Source organism: Berghia stephanieae, chromosome 7 (genome assembly GCF_034508935.2).
Source record: "Berghia stephanieae isolate SIO BIC M18660-M18661 chromosome 7, UCSD_Bste_1.3, whole genome shotgun sequence".
In the NCBI taxonomy this organism is placed as follows: Eukaryota; Metazoa; Mollusca; class Gastropoda; order Nudibranchia; family Aeolidiidae; genus Berghia; species Berghia stephanieae.
In genome coordinates this window covers 32,689,919-32,710,292 of record NC_088366.1, presented here as the reverse complement: position 1 = coordinate 32,710,292, position 20,374 = coordinate 32,689,919, and the positions used below count along the sequence as shown (strand labels likewise).

General features: G+C 37.2%; 1 protein-coding gene across 1 annotated transcript in view; it reads right to left on the bottom strand.

Moving 5' to 3' along the window:
• Positions 1-8,408: 8,408 nt before the first annotated feature.
• LOC144977098 (GMP reductase 2-like) overlaps positions 8,409-20,374 on the bottom strand; it is a 118,098-nt gene continuing 106,132 nt past the window's right edge. Inside the window, exons 5-7 of the mRNA XM_078921895.1 lie at positions 14,596-14,784; positions 12,714-12,916; positions 8,409-12,085 (exon numbers count right to left, since the gene is read on the bottom strand). Coding sequence (XP_078778021.1) covers positions 11,887-12,085; positions 12,714-12,916; positions 14,596-14,784 — 591 coding nt within the window. The 3' untranslated portion in view covers positions 8,409-11,886. The remainder of the gene's footprint in view (positions 12,086-12,713; positions 12,917-14,595; positions 14,785-20,374) is intronic.

The following is a 20,374-nucleotide window of genomic DNA, read 5'->3' as shown; positions in this document are numbered from 1 at the left end:
TTGTCTGGTGCTAATGTCGCAATGTTTTTTTCTCTTTTTGAGGAAAATTTTGTCTAAAATCAAAGCCCTATCTCCACTGAGTAAAAATGTTTTTGAATTTTGAAAATCCATTCATAAATAAACAAGTTATGCAGTTTCAAAGGTGTCATTTATTTGGATGACCCGCAAAGAGGAAAAAAACGCGAAAATATGGGACGCTTTTTCGGCATTTTTTTTCTCGACCTTTGGTTGTATCTCACGTAATAAGTGGATTAAAAGATTGAAACTTGAAGAGCAAATTAGGATGGTGTTTTGTAAAATACGGGAAAAGTACTCTTCATATTCATATGAAATTTTACAACCAAAAAGAAGAAATGTTCATGTATTACCTTGTCAGCGACAAAACCTCCACGCCCGGTAGTTTTAGAAATATTTTACTCCAAAGAGTAAAAATTTATTTTTAACGGTCTTCTGGTAATCGCACGAGATTTGTCGCTTGACATAATCTAAAATGACATTTTTTCTAACTGTGTGCCAACTCTCAGTCATATTCATCGATAAACAGCGTCGTAATTAATTTTTTTAAATAGCATACACGAAACGGCTTCGTCCCATATTTTGTTGCGAATTTGGGCACTTCGTGAGCGGAAAAGAGGCCCAAAGATTTGTGCGGGATAGTCATTGCTAGCTAATGTCTGGGCTGGGGATAATTACTTTTCCCGTAACAGAACTGATTGCCTTATCTTTTAGCTTGGATCTATCGGTTTTTGTTGGGGTTTTTAGGGGGTGGGGGGGGGGGGGGGAAGGAGGGTACTAATCGTCTGAGCGATTGTTTGGCCCTAAAGTGTTGCAAATGTTTGAATTACAATTTAAAAACAACAAAAATCGTTGATGACGGGTCGTTTTATTATTCTTTTTTATTTATTTCAACTCCAATGTTTTTGTGTCGCTCACTATATTATTCATGCCGTCTATGTTGTTCATTTGACTGAATTTAAATTGTTGTTTTGTAATTGCCCTGTAATGATTTAATGTGCTGCCAAATAAACATTTCCCCTATTGTTTGAGATATATTATTACATCTCGTTATTTTCTTGTTCCTTAGGTCAGTGACCTCCAATGTTGGGCTTGAGAGATCCTCTTCCTGTTTCTCTTTCTATCCCTGGGTGGGGTTCCTGGCCACCTTTAGTGGGAAGGGAGGCACTTACTGTGTCTTCTATCCCCCTGTGTCTGTTTTCCAACATGCTTTCTGTCTTTGTCTTGGGATGCTTATGTCTTTGTCTTGGGATGAGATTACTTGGTTTTGTCCTCGCCCTGGCCGGATACCTTAGCTGAGAGGGAAACAGTCAAATGTATAGTTGAGTTTTGGGAGATGATATTTTTTGTCTTGTAAATCATCTTTCTGTTATGCACTGTATTATGTTTTGTTGACATATTATATATGATTTGTAAACATTTGAGTGTATTCCTCTTTGTGGGAACCTGTGCTTGTGTCAGGGTGAGACTTCAGGTGATCTTTAACTAAGTACTTTGATAGCATAGCATGCTCTTGGAATCTACATCTGGCCTCTATTTGAACCAATTCCCCTTTTTCTTTCTTTTTCTTTGGTGCTTTAATTGTAATTCTAGAACTTGTAACTATCCCATTTTCTTCCTTTTTACTGGCACTGATATTACCTTAATACATGTTGCAAGCGCTGTAAAACCCTTAAAAACAATCTCTTTCTATCCCTAGGTGTTGCCCCCCCCCCCCCCCCCCCCCCCCCCTAGCCCCGCTTTTCTACCCCTTTGCTTTCTGGTCATCCTGGGATGAAATAGCTTGGTTTTGATTTATTGGTTTCCTTTACCGAGAGCGAAACATTTGGGAAGTAACTTTTTACCCCTTAACAATGAGCTTCTTGTTATATGTATATCCATTTATTTTAAATTAGTTGATACATGATAATAATTTGAAAGAGTCCTTGGCTGGGATTCTTGGCTTGTATCTAGAACAAGGTTATTTGGATGTATAATGTAAGCATCTTTGTTGGATCTTGTGTTGTTTCCGGATGAGACTTTAGGTGATCTCAAACTAAGTACATTCTCCCATAGCGGGCAGGGAGGTACTTTCTGTTTCTCTTATCCCCTCTTATCTGTTTTCCAATTGCTTTCTGTCTTTGTCTTGGATTTGTCCTGACTTTGGTCGGAGTCCTTGGCTGAGAGGGAAACAGTCGAATGTATAGTTATAGTTTTGGGAGATTATATTTTTTTCCTTGTAAATCATATCTCTGTTATGTACTGTTATTCTTTTCATTTTTAACATATGATTTGTAAACATTTGAGTGCGTTCCTCTTAGTGGGATCTGTGCTTGTGTCTGGATGAGACTTAGGTGATCTCAAACTAAGTACTTTTATCTGTTTCATCTCTCCTTCTATCCCCTTTTATCTATTTGCTTTATTTGTAATTCTAGAACTTTTTACTATCCCATTTTCTTCCTTTTCACTGGCGCTGATATAACCTAAATGTGTTGCAAGCGCCGTAAAACCCTTAAAATTAAACAAACAACTCAGTACATTGATGGTTATGCTCTTGGAATCTACATCTGATCCCTATCTGTTCCCAGTTCCCCTTTGTCTTACGTTTTCTTTGGTGCTTTAATTGTAATGCTAGAATTTGACTATCCCATTTTCTTCTTTTTACTGGCGCTGATATAACCTAAATGTGTTGTAAGCGCCCTAAAACCCTTAAAAACAAAACAAGCAAACAAGGTTATTTGATACCAGACACACAGATAAATAGTTCTGGAATCTACTTCTATATTTTGTTTGAACTTGCCCCTCTCAATTATATGAAGCTCGAAAATGAACCTAAACTACAGATTTTAACTTATTTGACTCTCCAATCGTCTTCCTTTTAATTTTGACTAACCTATAAATGTTGCAAAACTCATAAAAACAAACTTTCCAAGTCCAGTCTATTGTTTGAGTTGAAGCGTTGTTTCATGAAAAAGAACAGAACTCAGATATTCTGAGTGATGCTAACTGCTTGAAGCTGTGAACTGTAAAAAATAATAAACAAACATGACTATATTAGCTTTAAAAATGACAAAATACCAAACACGGAACGTTCTGGGCTCAAAACCCTTCTTCAGCCAACAAAAAAAAAAAATGAAAACCTAAGTACATTACTAAAAAACCAGATCGACAGCGGAGAACTATTCTGCAGGTCCTTTCTCTTTCATTTTTTTTTTTTGGTTTGTTGTTAGCTGAAGAAGGGTTTTGAGCCCAAAACGTTCCGTGCTTGGTATTTTGTTCTTTTTTTTTTTTGTAAAGCTGCTCATTTTTGTCAGAAATTCTGACTACATCCAAAAAGAAGATTTGAGTTGCCTACAGTATTTTACAGAAATAATGATTGGAGTAAAATGAATGGTTATATAATACAATCTTCATAATGTTTCCCTTGGATGTAACCTCCCCGCACAGGACACTAGCTAACAGTCCATTGAAATAATGCCAGTGTCAATCACTGTCGTAACCAATATATTCTCTTTCCTTCTTAATGACCATCTTTTTTTTTTTAAGCCTGAGAAACATGTGGCTATGTGGCCTTGTAGTATGACACTCGCTGACGGATCGGAAAGTCCTGAGTTCGAGCTTCGCTCGGCGCATAGTTGAGTCCTTGGAGAAGGCTCTTTATTCATTCTCTCACAATACTCAGGTGTAAAATGAGTACCTGGCCGTTAACAACATTGTCTCTGTCCGAAAAAATTGTAATATTACCTAACAGGCGTTATGTCCCGTCCTAAATGTTAAATGTTGCTGTTGGCCAGGGACCCCCTGTAAAGCGCTTTGGGCACGTTTAGTGGATATTCCGCTATATAAAAAAAGCTCAAAAATGAAAAAGCTCAATTTTTATCTCAATGAGAAGAAGCGCCCGGGGCCATCATGAGCACTGTGCTACATGAATTTGGAAGAGGCAACTTGCTGAAGGTCAAACAACGTTACGGGTGTGTTTTGAACTGGGTATTTCTATGTCATGAGATGAAGACCATGACTCTGTGCTGTTCTCCCTCCACTTTTCACATTTTACTCCATTACACCACATAAACAGAACTGCAAACTCATAATACCGGTAGAGCAAAATTTATCTTGGGGAATTGTGATTTTCACTCATAAGCACGCATTTTCATTTTATTTTAAAATCAGATCAATCTTCCAATTACAATCAAGCAATAGGAATATTGGTAGGCTACATACTAAAAATATTCTTGTACTTGTATTAGTTTCTTTTGTTTTTGTTTTAAGGATTTTACAGCACTTGCGACACTTTTAGGTCATTTCAGCGCTAGTCAAAAGGAAGGAGATAGGATAGTAAAAAAAATCTAGATTTATTCTTAAAGCTCCCAAGAAAATTAAAGGCAAAGGGGAATTGTTAAAATAGGGAACAGATTTAGATTCCAAAAGCAAGCTTTCAATATGCTTAGTGTAAAATCGACTGAAAGTGAAAGTCCAATCCAGACACACGCACATCATCCTACCAAGAGGAATACACTCAAATGCTTGCAAAATATAATATTCAAGACCAAAAAAATGTTACAGTACATATCAGAACGATGATTTACCACGAAAAAAATCTTTCTCGAAACTAAATACTGTACATTTGACTGTTTCTCTCTCAACCTAAGCCAGGACTGAACCAAGTAATCTCATTCCAGGCAAAGACAGAAAGCAAGTTGGAAATCAGATATAGGGGCATAGAAGACACAGCAAGTGACCTATTTGTAATAGTAGTCGTGCACTGAAATAATGAAGTCTTCTTCTTCTTCTTATCTTATTATGATTCTATATTTGGAGTCCTGTATTGAAGATGAGGGTACTCGTCTTTTTGAGTTCTAATGGGGCGCAAAGTTTTGTATTTAGAGAAGTTGCAAAGGGTCATATCTCTTCTATATGGGATGAATATCGTCTGCATCGCTGCAGTTTATGCTCTGCATCTTCCTCCTCCTCACCACATGAGCAGACCAGTGACTGTATCTAAAAAAAAAAGTGGGTTCTTGTTCACTACCCTTGAGTCTACATCTTACAGTCCTCAGTTCACTCCTCACCGCTGTCACCAGCCCATAGTCCCAGGTTTACTCCCCACTGATGTCCACATCCCAAAGTCGTGGGTTTCTTCTCCACTCCCCATAATCCCAAAGTGATGCGATTAATGCACAGTATGGAAATATTGCTCTGTATGAAAGATCATGTTTAAAATCCATTACTGGAGTTGGAGTTGAATAGAGTAATCTGTCTTACTCAAAGACAAAATGAAAAGAGCCCAATTTAAAATATGGCAGGAGGTGGGGTGACTGCATTGCTTATATAACATAACATAACATGACGATAATCATTTATAGTGCCCACTTCCAAATTGATAAAATGCTCGTCGGCACTTAGAAATACAGATGGATCAGACGCTCCACATATCCATGAACACACACACACACACACACACATTCACATATACACACACATTCACACACATACACATATACACAATACAAACAAACACACACACATCCACTCTGCACTTAATTCATCGTTTTACTAAGTATAACATTCTAGATATATGAGCAACTGTGAAAATTGATGTCTAGTGTCGAATACACAACGAATTGTCATTTATGAATATTAAATCAGCTCATCTGATTGTAGACTTAAATTAAAACTTCTTTGTCAGATGAAATACGTGGATAAAACGGGCCATCGTTTGTTCTAGAAAGCTTACCAATTTCGGTACGATCACTTTATGTGATCAATACGATAAAAACAACACATTATGGCGTGTCAGTTCCGATGACGTCCCATCAACATAAAACAATAAAGTAAACTAGAGCACGTGCATAACTCGTGTCTTTCACAGGGAGTGGAATATTTTGTTGAAATGATGGCTGCAAACGGTATTAACCTAAATAGAGGTCTAGATTACAAGATATCATCGTTATGCCACGTAATGAAAACGGCGACCATCGCCGATAACGAAAGAATGAAAACGAACACACTGCTCTCCGCTTAAGATAAAATGCGTTAAGTAACTTCTCGCTTAAAATAAAATCTTAGGCTGGTCCCGATTTTTTCTTCACCAAATCATCAGTAATCTAAAACGTTTAAGATAAACTCCGCCCCTGAGCTAGTCCAGATAAGATAAACTCATCAATCTGGATTTGCACGACTGGGATTGACAAGGTGTCTGTCAATCATACAACTCCCTCCCCTTCCTCTCCATGTCCCATTTTTTAAAGTTCATATGTGTGTATGTCCTCTGGATTCACCTAAATGACCAACTGTCACCACATGACGCATTCACGCACGTGAACATGGGTTGGTGATAATATAGCCCCCATATGTGTTGTGCTTTTGTCTATGATCCCTTCCCTCCTCATTGTGTCACCCATCCACACACCCCACAATCCGAACGAGACTGGCACTCATCATTCAATTAGCCTAGACCATTTATTCTTGTAACGATAGCGTCTCAGCTCTTCTACTTTTTTTTCCATTCTCATTCAGCCTTGCAAAGCTTTTAGATCCTCGTATCTATGTTGCCTTGAGAAAGATAACTCTTAAGACCAGGACCTTCACGCGACTGGACTTGCAGTGATCATATCGCATGTTTGGCGGCCATTCATGGAGAGTTGGTCCTTCCACAATGACTTCTGCCTGTATCCGTTTCGTCCACCTCCATGTCGATTAAAAGTTATGAAAAGTTCAGACAAATAAAAGTATTTAAAAAAGTCAATTTTAATTTAGTCAAGCTCAACAGGAAACTGGGCGTCTTTCTGGAGATATGTATTAATTAAAGGAGGAAAACAAAAACATTAAACATACGTTTGTGTCACTGAAAAGTTGTTCCCCTAGAGCTTTTGGATAAGATAAACCTCGGATTAGATCAACTTTTTTCTGGTCCCCGGGAGTCTTAAGCGGACTGCGGTGTATCTCTTATGTTCAAGTCTGGAAAATACAAGAGGATTCTATCCATTTTTAAATGGTGAACACACTTATAAAATCTCGAAAATTTGCAAAAAAACATTTTTTTAAAATTGCAAAAAGCTGCAGATTTTGCGGCCGCAATGCAAATCCGGGATCTTCTGCAATTTTTTGCGGCCGCAAGCGATGCAAAAAAAAACAACAAATAAACCCCGCAATACCAGCTTGTCGGTTATTTCAGCGCCAGTGAAAAGGAAGATGATCAGGGAAAAGTTGTAGATCTGAAGTTAAGAGCACCAAAGAAAAAGTCAGATAAAGGGGACTAATTCAAATAGGGAACATCAATGTGCCTATTTTGACAATACATAAAAGTCCCATCCAGGCACAAGCAAAGGATCCCGCTATTAAGGATACACTCAAATGTTTACAAAGTACAATATTTTTTTAAAACTTATGATAGTACCAGAGAGATTATTTCTAGGGGGGGGGGGGGGGGAGGGTTAAGGGTTTTACGGCGCTTGTAACACATTTAGATCGAATCAGCTCCAGAAAAAGGAAGAAAATGGGACAGTAAAAGATTTATAGAAATTACACTTAAAGCTCCCAAGAAAAAGGAAAACAATGGGGAATTAGTTCAAATTGGGAACATGTAGATTCCAAGAGCACACTCAGTGTACTTAGTTTGAGATCACCTAATATCTCATCCTGACACAAGCACAGGTCCCCACTAAGAGGAACACACTCAAATGTTTACAAATCATATATATGTAAAGCAAAAATAATGCAGGGCATAACAGAGAGATGTTTTACAAGGCAAAAACATCTCCCACAACTCTAACTATACATTTAACTGTTTCCCTTCTAATCAGAGCCAGAACAAAACCAAGTAATCTCATTCCAAGACAAAGACAGAAAGCATGTTGGAAAACAGATACAGGGGGATAGAAGACGCAGTAAGTGCTTCGCTGCCCACTATGTGAGGTCAGGAACCCCACCCATGAGCTATGCATTTGATGTTTCCCTTCCAGTTAGGATCCACACAAGGACAACGGTAAAACCGAGCAACATCAATCCAGAACAAAGACGGAGAGAATGGGGAGAGGGGAAACAGGTAAAGGGGGATAGAAGGAGAGGGGAAACCGTAAAGGGGAATAGAAGGAGAGGAGAACAGGTAAAGGGGGATAGAAGGAGAGGGGAAACAGATATGTTTGTTTTTGTTTTTAAGGGTTTTACGGCGCTCGCAACACATTTAGGTTATATCAGCGCCGGTAAAAAGGAAGAAAATGGGATAGTAAGAAGTTCTAGAATTACAATTAAAGCAAATAGATAAAAGGGGATAGAAGGAGAGAGGAAACAGATAAAAGTGGGATAGAAGGAGAGGGGAAACAGATAAAGGGGTATAGAAGACAAAGCAAAAGTTACCTTTCTGCCACCCAGAATTTCTGAATTAGACCAAACAAAAACAAAAAACAAATGACAAATAACGTTATAATATCTTTATTTCACTGAACAATTAAAGCTTTCTAAATAGTAAAACATATATAATCACGCCCATCACATTTATCACCCATGACTGTAGGAGTTGAGGGGGTTTAGGTCGATTTTATGTCAAGCAAAATGATCTATAACTATTAGAATAGAAGTCTTAAGGTGTTTTCGACACGTTGGTCAGTTTAGCACCACTAAAAAGGAAGATTGTGTGATATTCAACAGATTATAAATACCACAAAGTTTACTAGGTCTTAATTGAAATGCAGAAAAAAAAAGTATAACACAGGCACAGGATCTACACCAAGAGGGATACACTCAAAGGCTTGCTAAATACATATCCATAATAACAAAATATACTTCCCTAACAAACAATGGTAACATTTTAAGATGGGAAGATGATTTACAAGGGGGAAAAGATATTCCCCATGCATTTGAATGTTTCCCTCTTAGTTAAAGACTGCACCCTTGCAACACTTTCAGATTACTTCAGCGCTTGTAAGAAATGATTGTCAAAATATTATAAAACTTTGAATACTGATGTAAAAATGCATAAAAAGTGCTTGCAACACATTTAGGTTATATCAGCGCCAGTAAAAAGGAAGAAAATGGGATAGTAGAAAGTTCTAGAATTACAATCAAAGCACCCAAGAGAAAGTAAGACAAAGGGCAATTGGGAACAAATAGGGATCAGATGTAGATTTCAAGAGCATACCATCAATGTACTTAGTCTGAGATCACCTATAAGTCTCACCCAGACACAAGCACAAGATCCAACAAAGAGGAATACACTCAAATGCTTACATTTCATTATACATTAAAAATAACAAATATAATAATACATAACAGAGAGATGATTTACAAGGAAAAAAATATCATCTCCCAAAACAATAACTATGCATTTGACTGTTTCCCTCCCAGCCAAGGACTCCGGCCAGGGTCGGGACAAAGCCAAGCAATCTCATACCAAGACAAAGACAGAAAGCATATTGGAAAACACATATAAGGGGATAGAAGACACGGTTTGTACCTCCCTGCCCACTGTGGAGGTAGGGAACCCCAGCCAGTTGTTAAAAATTGTTGGATAAAAAAAAGACAAGAGGTACTTAATACAATCAGTGATCCCAATCAAAGCCCTTGCTTCATATACAATTGGACAAGTATCGATCACAAGCGCACTTTATATTATTTCTGCCCCCCACCCCCTTGTCCACTCAGCAGTGATTGGATTTGTTTTTGTTTTGTTTTTAAGGGTTTTATGGCGCTTGCAACACATTTAAGTCATACAGGAAAAAGGAAGAAAATGGGATAGTAAAAGAAAAAGTAAAACAAAGGGGAATTAGTTCAAATAGGGAACAGATGTAGATTCCAAGAGCACACTATCAGTGTACTTAGTTTGAGATCACCTAAATGTCTCATCCTGATGAGAGGTCCCCACTAAGAGGAACACATTCAAATATTTACAAATCATATATATGTAAAACAAAATATTATAGTGCATAAGAGAGATGATTTACAAGACAAAAAATATCATCTCCCAAAATTCCAACCAGGATAAACTATGGCTGAACGGGTCTTTCGGGGCTTAATATAATCAGGCTTTCAATGATCCGGTTGTGGCATAAAACAAAATCAACAAAGTTGAAAATGGTTCACATAACAATGAAACGCGATATATTTTTAAAGGCAAGGAGTAGAAAGAAAAAGAATTTTTGACAAACATTCCCTTGTCCTGAGTAAATCTCTATCCATCCCAAAGTTATTGTTTGTTTTTGTTTCGAAGAGTTTTACAGCAATGCAAAACATTTAGGACATTTCAGTGTCAGTAAAGGAAGAAAACTGGACAGTCCAAAAAATACTTTGTTTACAGGTAAAAGCATACAAGAAAATGTAAGACAAAGAGAAATGGTTCAAATAGAAAACAGAAGTAAATACCTAGAGCACATTAACAGTGTACTTAATTTGAGATCACCTAAAAGTCTCATCCAAGCCAAAGCTGGTCCCCACTAAAAGCTACACACTCAAATGTTTACAAATCATGATACTGTTATTCAAAACAAAAAATGTAACTGCATAACGAAGAGATGATTTACAAGGGAAAAAAATAAATACCATCTCCCCAAATTATAAGTGTACATTTGACCGTTTCTCTCCCAGCAATGATTCTGGCCAGGGCCAAGACAAAACTAAGTAATCTCATTCCGGGACAGTAGAAAGTAAGTTGGAAAACAGATATGGGTCTCCCTGCTCGTGATGGAAGGACAGAAGTCCCCACCCAGAAAATATTTCACATTTAATTGGATTAACCACTTTGTACAATTACTCAACCTCCACCATTTTCTGTATAGACAGCTAAATTCATATCAAAGGTGATGTAAATATACCAGTGGGAAGGCAATCAAGATAAAAATAAACTCTTTAAAACAAACAAAAACAAAAAATAATTACTGACAGCAGGTTCAATTCCATTTAACAATAAAACAGATGAATGGAGAAAGAATAAGGGCAAAAGAGGAGAATATAGGGATTTTAATATTGACAGAGATTCTTTAAAATTGGATAATATCAAATCATGTGTAAAGCAGAATAACAATCGAAAATAAAAAACAAAGATAATATCATCCGACTCTAAATAATCGACTATAAATTCTAAATAATCCAAAACTTCACTTGTAAAAAACCTGGCGACATTATTCATAGTCATAACCTTTGAAAATTAAAGAGACTCTTAAACCCGTCCTTTCTCTTTCTCATGTTACAAAGTAAGATCAGATTATCAAAAGTATTTTAGTTTAAAGATTACCAAAAGTCTCAAAATAAGGAAAATATGAGTAGATGATCTACAAGATCAGACTGGCTTGATATGTCAAATAAAATCTTCAACAAGATGAGATTCGATCAATTTTGTCAACAACAAAAATCAGCATTATTAAAACATTTTCACTCCTATAAAATACTTTTGAATATGTAGAACTGACCATACCACTATAATATGACATTATATTATATATATAGAGACATAAAAAACGAAAGCAACGTTAAAGTAATGCCCTTATGATTATGTATAAATTCTTGGAACAAACAGGAGTACTATTTACTATAATCTTGATTGGCTTCTTTGTAGAGGAAACCAATCACATCTAACCATCACAATAAGCCCATCAAACTTAATATGGCCAAATAACAACAACACTTTACATAGGGATTCAAATCAAAACAAGCCAACAAATCGGGTACCTCATGAACAAAACAAAAATTCAAAGATTTGATATAAAGAATGCAGGAGGGTGGGGAAGTATGAAGTAAAAAAAATAAAAAAAATTAAAGTATTCCTGGTTATCACACACCACACCCATGATCTCTGATTATCTTTGCTTAACAATAGATGGATTGGGAATGAGGGGCAAACAACAATAACAACCAACAAAATACTGAAGATGGCTTCATGGCAAAAAAGCACAGCTAATTAGATCAATGCTCTGTCGTCTGAGAGCTGTAGACCTCGTTGAGTTGTTGAGAAACTCTTATAAATGTTGTCCTTCGACTCAACTCCTTCAATTTGGAAGCACCGACATATGTGCATGTAGAGCGAACCCCTCCTAAGATATCAAGCACAGTTGTATCCACATCTCCTCTGTATGGAATGGTGACTGTTTTCCCTTCTGAAGCTCTGGTGTGTAAAAGGGAAATGAAAAGAATGATAATCAATTATCATTGATTAAAAAGTGCAATAAATCTTTTTTAAAAAGAGTGAAAAGAAGATTAACACTATTACTTTAAAATGCCACTTTGAAATGAAGATTTGATGAACATTTTCACATGAAATGAAAATGTGAAACTTAGAATTATAAAGATGCACAATCTTAAAAATAATAATCGATGTAATAAAATCAGACAAATGAACACTTCATTACCAACTACGCCAAAATAACGATATCATTAGTTTTTGATCAGAGCAATCATTTTTTGTACTGAAATATGCAGATAATAATAAAGAAAAAGAAGCAATAATATAAATATTTTAATAGAACTGTAATTCTGATGCACTGTTTGCACTCTATCTACATATCAATGGTGAAATTCTTGTTTGAAAACAGGAAAATTTCTGATTACTTTTTCACTTTATAACCTTCCTCCAAGACACAATTTTCACCTCTTAGACAAGAATCTGAAAAAGTGTATATTTGTCACCTCTTAGATATATGTCAAAATGATTTGAACAAAATGAAAATTTCCACTCCAATCACTCCCCATCCTTCTTAAATAAAAATTGATTCCAAAACATTGGAGTTGCCAACCTGTATTCAGCAACACCTCCAGCATGTTTCTTCATGGCAGTGGCAGAGCTCATCCCATAAAACAGTTTGTATTTCTTGCCATTCTTCTCAATAGTCTCTCCACCAGACTCTGTGTGGCCAGCCAACATACCTCCCAGCATGACAAAATCAGCACCAGCACCAAATGCCTTGGCAACATCACCTGGACACGTACAGCCTCCATCCTGAATAAAAAGCAAAAGGTAAAATTCTCTCAATAACAACTGATTAGAGCTCTATATTTTGTGGGGTTTTTTTTATCACTTTAATAAATACAGTAGAATTACTTTAAACCGAAATTTTGGGGACCTTCTAAACCATTTCGGTTTAAAGACATTTTGGTTTAAAGCAAGTTCCCGTTTTGCAATGTTTTTCAAGGGTAGTAACTATTAAAGTTTAAGGAATTTGCTCATTTAATCGTATCATAGGTTTCCCGTTAAATGGAGTTGTTGAATAAATGCCATCTTCGTAACCATTACATTTTTAAATTTTTTTTTGGTGTGTTTAAAAAATATTTTTGGGGGTTTTTCGTTTTCAATTCAAAATTGTTGAAAGAGTTGAGTTCGGGATGCCGTGTATTTTACATATCTCTGTCTTGATCAACTTTTTTTTTCATCGACTTCACATAGTATTTTGATTTTAAACTCCAACGTGTAAGCACAGTGCTTTCTTCAGGCATCTTTTAGTAAAATGCTAAGCTAAAATAAGATTGAAAGTTCTTGTGCGATAATTGATAATGAATGACGCGCAGCTACTCAGAGGTGAAGTGAAATGGAAATGAAAAGGCGTGCCAATGCTAAGCTGTCTACTACACACCCCTCTTTTGTTGAGAAGCCATAAGGTTCAAAGCTAGGACTTCATATAGATGTCACTGGTCCAAAGGCCTAGTTACATAGAACCCCCCCCCCCCCCCCCCCCCCCCCCCCCCCCCCCTCCACACACACATTTAAACAAAGTGGAAATGAAGTGGCATGTCAATGGTAAGTTGTCTACCACCCCCCCCCCTCCCCTCCCCTCCCTCCTTATTCTCGTGTTGAAAATTTGTCAGTTCCAAAGCATCAACACACGAGCGAGAACATCTCGGTTGCGTGATTTTACACCCCAACTCCCCCTCTTTCCTCATTTTTCGCCTGCCAGTCACCCGCTGTCTTCCTTTTCCAGTCTGTGCAATTGTGGTGTTGGCCAAACCCAAGTGCAGTGATTGAAGTGTTTGCCTACCCCCCACCCCACCCATCACCCTCATCTTTGTTTAATATCGCCGGGCATTATTACGTGTGGCCACCTTCCCGAATTTTTGAAGAAAAATAGAGAGAGAAAAAGGGAAGGTGCTCTCAAGTTGTTTCGGTTTAAAGAAAGTCCTGCTTAGAAGTATTTCGGTTCATCGTAAGAATTAGTACAAAGATAATGAAGAAACTAGTACAATTTATTAAATTCTTTGCGGTTTAAGGTATTTTTCGGTTTAGCTTCTTTCGGTTTAAAGTAATTTTACTGTAGTTCAATTAGGTCAAATGGACCTTTGAAATAGAATTGACATAATCATTACATTTATCAATACAATAAAGCTCTCTCTATCACGATTGATTACAAGTCCATGTTTTATGGGGTTTTTTCTTGTTGTATATTTTTTTTGGGGGGGGGGGGGGGCACTTTTATACTTTTATATATTGACAAGTAAAGTCATATGAACCTTTGAACTGGAATTGACATAATCATTAAAATTATCAGCATTTAACTTAATCCTTAAAATCCGTCATGGAGGGGAAGGAAAAAATGTGATCAGTGATAAATGGACAATGGGGAAAGTGGCAAACAGTAAAGTTGATGAGAATGATGATGATGATAATGACTGTCTACAACTCCATACGGAGATAATGTGTCCTCCAAGACCATGGGCGGCATCGGCACATTCAATGACAGCACTCAGCTGAGGGTATCCCACTCCTGTCTTCTTCCTAGTAGTACAAACAGAGCCTGGTCCAATGCCCACTTTGATGATGTCAGCACCAGACAGGACTAACTCCTCCACCATCTCACCTGTCACCACATTACCAGCCTGGAAAAGATAAACAATATAAAATGCCCTTTCCTTCACAGAACCAGAAAATCGATGGAGCATTAAATGGACAGTGCAGGGTTCCTCCGACAATTCCATTTTGAAATTCACGGAGTTTTCAACTTGTTATTTTTTTTTTTTTTTGTTTGTTTGTTGCTTTAGGTCTCTTCCAACACAATTGAGGTTATATGAGAGACCGCTGAAACAAAAAAACAAGCAATCTAACAAAAATAGTACAAATGTAAATCAAAATCATAACCTAAAGATATCATAAGCTAAATTATAAATAACCAAGAACAAACAGGCAGAAGATTTACAGAAAAAAAAATATCCCCTGTCAAAAATACAATCACAAACCAAAGAAGCAGGATAGGCTAGTAAAGAGAAGAAGAAACGACATCACTATCGGATCGTACACCCATGCGAACATCATAGGTATATGATTCAAGGGTGATGCTCCCATCCAACCACCCGCTTGTAGTGGTGGTAGGGACTGTGATGTGGTGGTCGTTGTAGTAGTGTTTGTAGGGATGGTGCTGAGGTGGTGGTTGTAGTAGTTGTGGCAGGGATGGTGATGTGGTAGTGGTTGTAGTAGTGGTGGAAGAGATGGTGATGTGGTGGTGGCTATCGTAGTGGTGGTCGGGATGGTGATGTTGTTGTAGTAGTGGTGGTAGGGATGGTGATGTAGTGGTTGTATTAATGGTGGTAGTTGTAGTAGTGGTATTAGGGATGGTGATGTGATAATTGTAGTGACGATGATGATGATTAATCAGTGATGATAATGGCAATTTGTCAAAAAGGAGGAAAATGTATCAGTCCATCGGGCAAACTGAAGTCAAAATGCAAAAAAATTGCATGTACAATATGATACTTGCGGAACATTACATAATATACTTCTTTTGTAAATATTTAACGAATTGTCCTTTTGAGAAAATAATTTTAAAGACTCAAAATATTAATCATACTGCTATCCATCAAGAGATGATAAATTTTTGGCCCAAAGACTATGTCACTGCAACCTAGTGGTTATGTAGTTTATAAATTAGACTCCGGAATATCTAACAACTTGCAAAACATGGTCTAAACAAAAGAAAAACAGTAAATTTAAAATAATTGAACAATTGCTTTCCGAGTCCATCATCACCCTTGCAATGTAATATTTTATCTTTCTACGACAAGACGACTTCTAAAAATATAACAAAGAAGAGAAAGAGAAAGAGAGAGAGAGAGAGAGAGAGAGAGAGAGAGAGAGAGAGAGAGAGAGAGAGAGAGAGAGAGAGAGAGAGAGAGAGAAAGAAAGAGAGAGAGAGAGAGAGAGAGAGAGAGAGAGAGAGAGAGAGAGAGAGAGAGAGAGAGAGAGAGAGAGAGAGAGAGAGAGAGAGAGAGAGAGAGAGAGAGAGAGTTATGAATTCATTTTCTATTTTTTTTTCCAATCCCTACCCAACATCTGTTCATCCAAGGACACCACATGACTGGCGTCATAAAAATGCGAGTGTCACCAAAATGTATGCAACTGAGCACAGGTGTAAAAATTTGACACAAGACATGATGGTGATTTTTTCATCCATCTACCGTGGAACCACCTGAGCCACCCGAGTCCTTGTAATTAATAAAAATGAAACCTAACAGTTAACTTGTGAGTTATGAGATTAAAATTTGGCTCAATTAGCACTGATGAGGGAATACATGAAGCATGGAGCAACTCATTCCACGAGAGCATTGCCACGACTTATGTCTCATCTTTGCTTTTGTGTGTATGTGTGTGTTTATAAGTCTTTATAGGTAGTATATTATTGTTGCTTTTTTCAGGTCACAATTACTCTTGCCTTTCACTCATCAAAAGAGCAGTTACAGCAATATATTAGAACTGATGAGGCTAGAAGACAATCAAAACGCAATTCAAATGGGGGGATTTTGTGTGATGAGTCGTGGAGTAATTGATAATGTCAATGGCCTTTCTAAAGGTAAAGTTTTTATTATTTCATCAGCACTGCTGTTAAATATCATAGGTGTAGTACACTGGCAAAACAGATTATTTTCAATTTGACCAGAATTTTAAAAAAGAAACTTTAGGCTAAATGATACAGTGGAATCCACATATAGTCAAAACTCTAAAAGTCAACTCCAATATCAGGATCCCACTGTACTGATAAACTAAGACAACCTCCAAAAATCTCTTAAGCAAGATAAAGGTTTAAAATGTTTGGGCGTTGGTTGTTTTGATATCTCTGTATTTGAACAGGGCAAAATAAAAAACATGCTTTTTGTTTTTTTCCCACAGTGTACGCCAGCATGCCCAAGCGAACAATATTATGTCAACAATTTTATGCCCACCGTTCAATATGTCCAATTTCACAATAACATGTAAACAACTTATCAGCCCAGCCAAGCGGTAAATAAGAAATCTTAACGAATTCAGTGGTCACAGATTGTAAGTCTTCCATATCACATCACGTCGACTATTTGGTGGGTCCTTGAATTTTTACAAATGTAAACATGTAACGGATCATTGGTCTGAATCACACTTAATCTATTCTAAATGTCTCATCCAAAAACACAAGCACAGGTCCCCGCCAAGAAGAGCACGCTCAATTGTTTAAAAATAAGACGTATGTAAAAGGAAAAATAATACAAAGCATAACACAGAGATTATTTACGAGGAAAAAAATATCATCTCCCAAAACTAACTATAAATTTGACTGTTTCCCTCCCATCCAGGGCGAGGACAAAACCAAGTAATCTCATTCCAAGACAAAGACAGAAAACAAGTTGGAAACCAGATATACGGATAGGAAGACACAACATGTACCTCCCTGCCCACTATCGGAGGTAGTGGTGGTAGGGATGGTGATGTGGTGGTGGTGGTTGTAGTAGTGATGGTATGGATGGTAATGTGTCTGTGGTTGTTGCAGTTGTGATGATGGGAATGGTGATGTGGTGGTTGTAGTAGTTATGGTCGTAGTAGTGATGATAGCGATAATGATGTGGTGGTAGAGATTGTGATGTGGTGGTTGTTGTAATAGTGGTGGTAGGCATGGTGATCTGGTTGTGGTTGTTGTAGTTGTGTTGTTTGTAGTAGTTGTGGTGGTAGGGATGGTGATGTGGTGTTGTTTGTAGTAGTGGTGGTAGTGATGGTGATGTGATTGGGTTGTTGTAGTAGTGGTGGTAGGGATGGTGATGTGGTGGTTGTTATAATAGAGGTGGTAGGGATAGTGATGTGATGGTTGTTGTAGTATTGGTTGATGTTGTGGTTGTGGTGGTGGTTGTTGTAGTAGTGGTGGTAGAGATAGTGATGTGGTGCTTGCAGTGGTTGTGGTGGTAGGGATGGTGATGTGGTGATGGTAGGGATGGCGATATGGTTGTTGTAGTAGTGATGGTAGGGATGGCGATGTGGTTGTTGTAATAGTGGTGGGGAGGATGGTGACGTGGTGGTAGTTTGTTATAGTAGTGGTGGTAGGGATGGTGGTTGTTGTTACTTGTGGTGGAAGGAATGGTGATGTGATGGTGTAGTAGTGGTAGTAGAGATGGTGATGTGGAGGTTGTAGTAGTGGTGTAAGGGATGTTGATGTGGTGGTTGTGTTGTAGTAATGGTGGTTGGAGTAGTTGTGGTAGGGATGGTGATGTAGTATTTGAGGTAGTGGCGACAGTAATGATGATGATGTGGTAGTAGTGGAGGTTATAGTAATGGTGATGGTAATGACGATGATGATTAATTGGTGGTGGTTGTAGTGATGATGATGATGATGTGGTAGAGGGGGTGGTGGTTTGAGTAACTCTGGTAGTGATAATGATGATGTAGTTGTGGTTGTAGTAGTGGTGGTAGGGATGCTGATATGGTGATGGTTGTAGTAGAGGTGGTAGGGTTGGTAATGTGGTGGTGGTTGTAGTAGTGGTGGTCGTGATCCTCATGGTGGTGATTATTACAAGGAAGGTAATGAAAATAATGTGGTAGTTGTTGTAGTTGTAGACGTTGTAATGATGATGATGATGATGATGTGGTTGTGGTGGTGGTTGTAGTAGTGGTCGTCGTGACAGTAATGTGGTGGTGGTGGTTGTGATGATAATGATGTGTTGATGGTTGTTGAAGTGTGGTGGTAGTGATAATGATGTGCTGGTAGTGGTAGTGGTTGTGATGATGATGATGATGATGTGGAGGCGGTGGTGGTGGTATGACAATGATGATGAAATGGTGGTGGTTTTGGTTGTAGTTGTGGTGGTAGTGATAATGATCACATGGTGGTGGTTATGGCTGTAGTAGTGGTGGTAATGATAATGATGCGGTAATGGTTGTTGTATTCATGTTGGTAGTGGTGATGATGGTGTTGTGGTTGTAGTAATGGTGGCACTGATCATGATATGGTTGTAGTAGTGGTGATCTCGCAAAATTTAGGTAGTTTTCGAGGAAATTTTCTCAATAATATCAAAATCAAGGAGTTTTCAAGCAGTCCTTGAATTTAAGGAGGTTGGAATACTTGTCATATAAAAATTCATGCCAAATTGCCCGACCAAAACTATCAAATAAAAGCTAGGTACAGGAGTTAACCAACTCTACCTAGTTTTAAAATGATTTGTTTTGCGTTCGAGTCCAGTGCTCTACCAATTGAGTTATCAAGATCTTCTAGGAATCAGTGATAACATATTCCACATTATTTAAAGCAAATGTCATTTTTTATGCTTTGTTGTAATCTATAGTGCTATTCCTAGGGAGCAAAAACTAAATGAAATTAAAAAATGAAAAATAATAATAAACACAAGAATAAATTTTTAAACATATCAAACTTAATCCAAAACAATTTACTGTTGATCTTTTTCGTTTCAACAATAGGCCTACTTTGGATATCCTGCTAAAGTTTCAAATATATTCATGATTGAATCTATTTTGCTTTTTATATTTTAGGGGGTTTAAGGCATGTGCTACTCTTTTAGGTCATTTCAGCAAGATCAACGTGGAAAGGAAAATAGATATAGGGGGATAGCGGACACACCATCCTTTGAAAATTGATTTACAGTGAAATATGCCGATGATACTGCTATTATTAAAGGATAAAGTTACAGAAAAGAATTATTTCAAACAAATAAACATCTTCACTGATTGGTGTAAACAAAATCAGCTTGAATTAAATGTTGAAAAAACCGAAAGGAGGTGTTTGGTATAAAAAATAAAAACGACTTAAAATGTGTGACGATCGGTAAAGATGACGTTTAGATTGTGGAATATTTTAAATATTTACGAATAACTATTGATAGTTCCCTCAATTTCTCTCAACATATTAATATAATATCTATGAAAGATTATACCTAACAAAGATTATACATCTTAGGAATTTAAGAACATTTTTAAAAAATATGCAAAGAGTTTACGACTCAGTGATTAAAAGTGTAATTGCGTTTGGCTGCACTATATGGTTTGGCGGATGCTGACTTAGAGATAAATCAAAAATTTCAAAATCTATCAAAGAGGCAGCAAAAATAATAAACCATCCTCTTGATGGAGTAGACAGAATTCATGGAAAAGCAATGGAAAGAAAAGCATTCTCAATTACCAACAATAAAAAACATATTTTATACCATGAATTCTTATACCATCTGG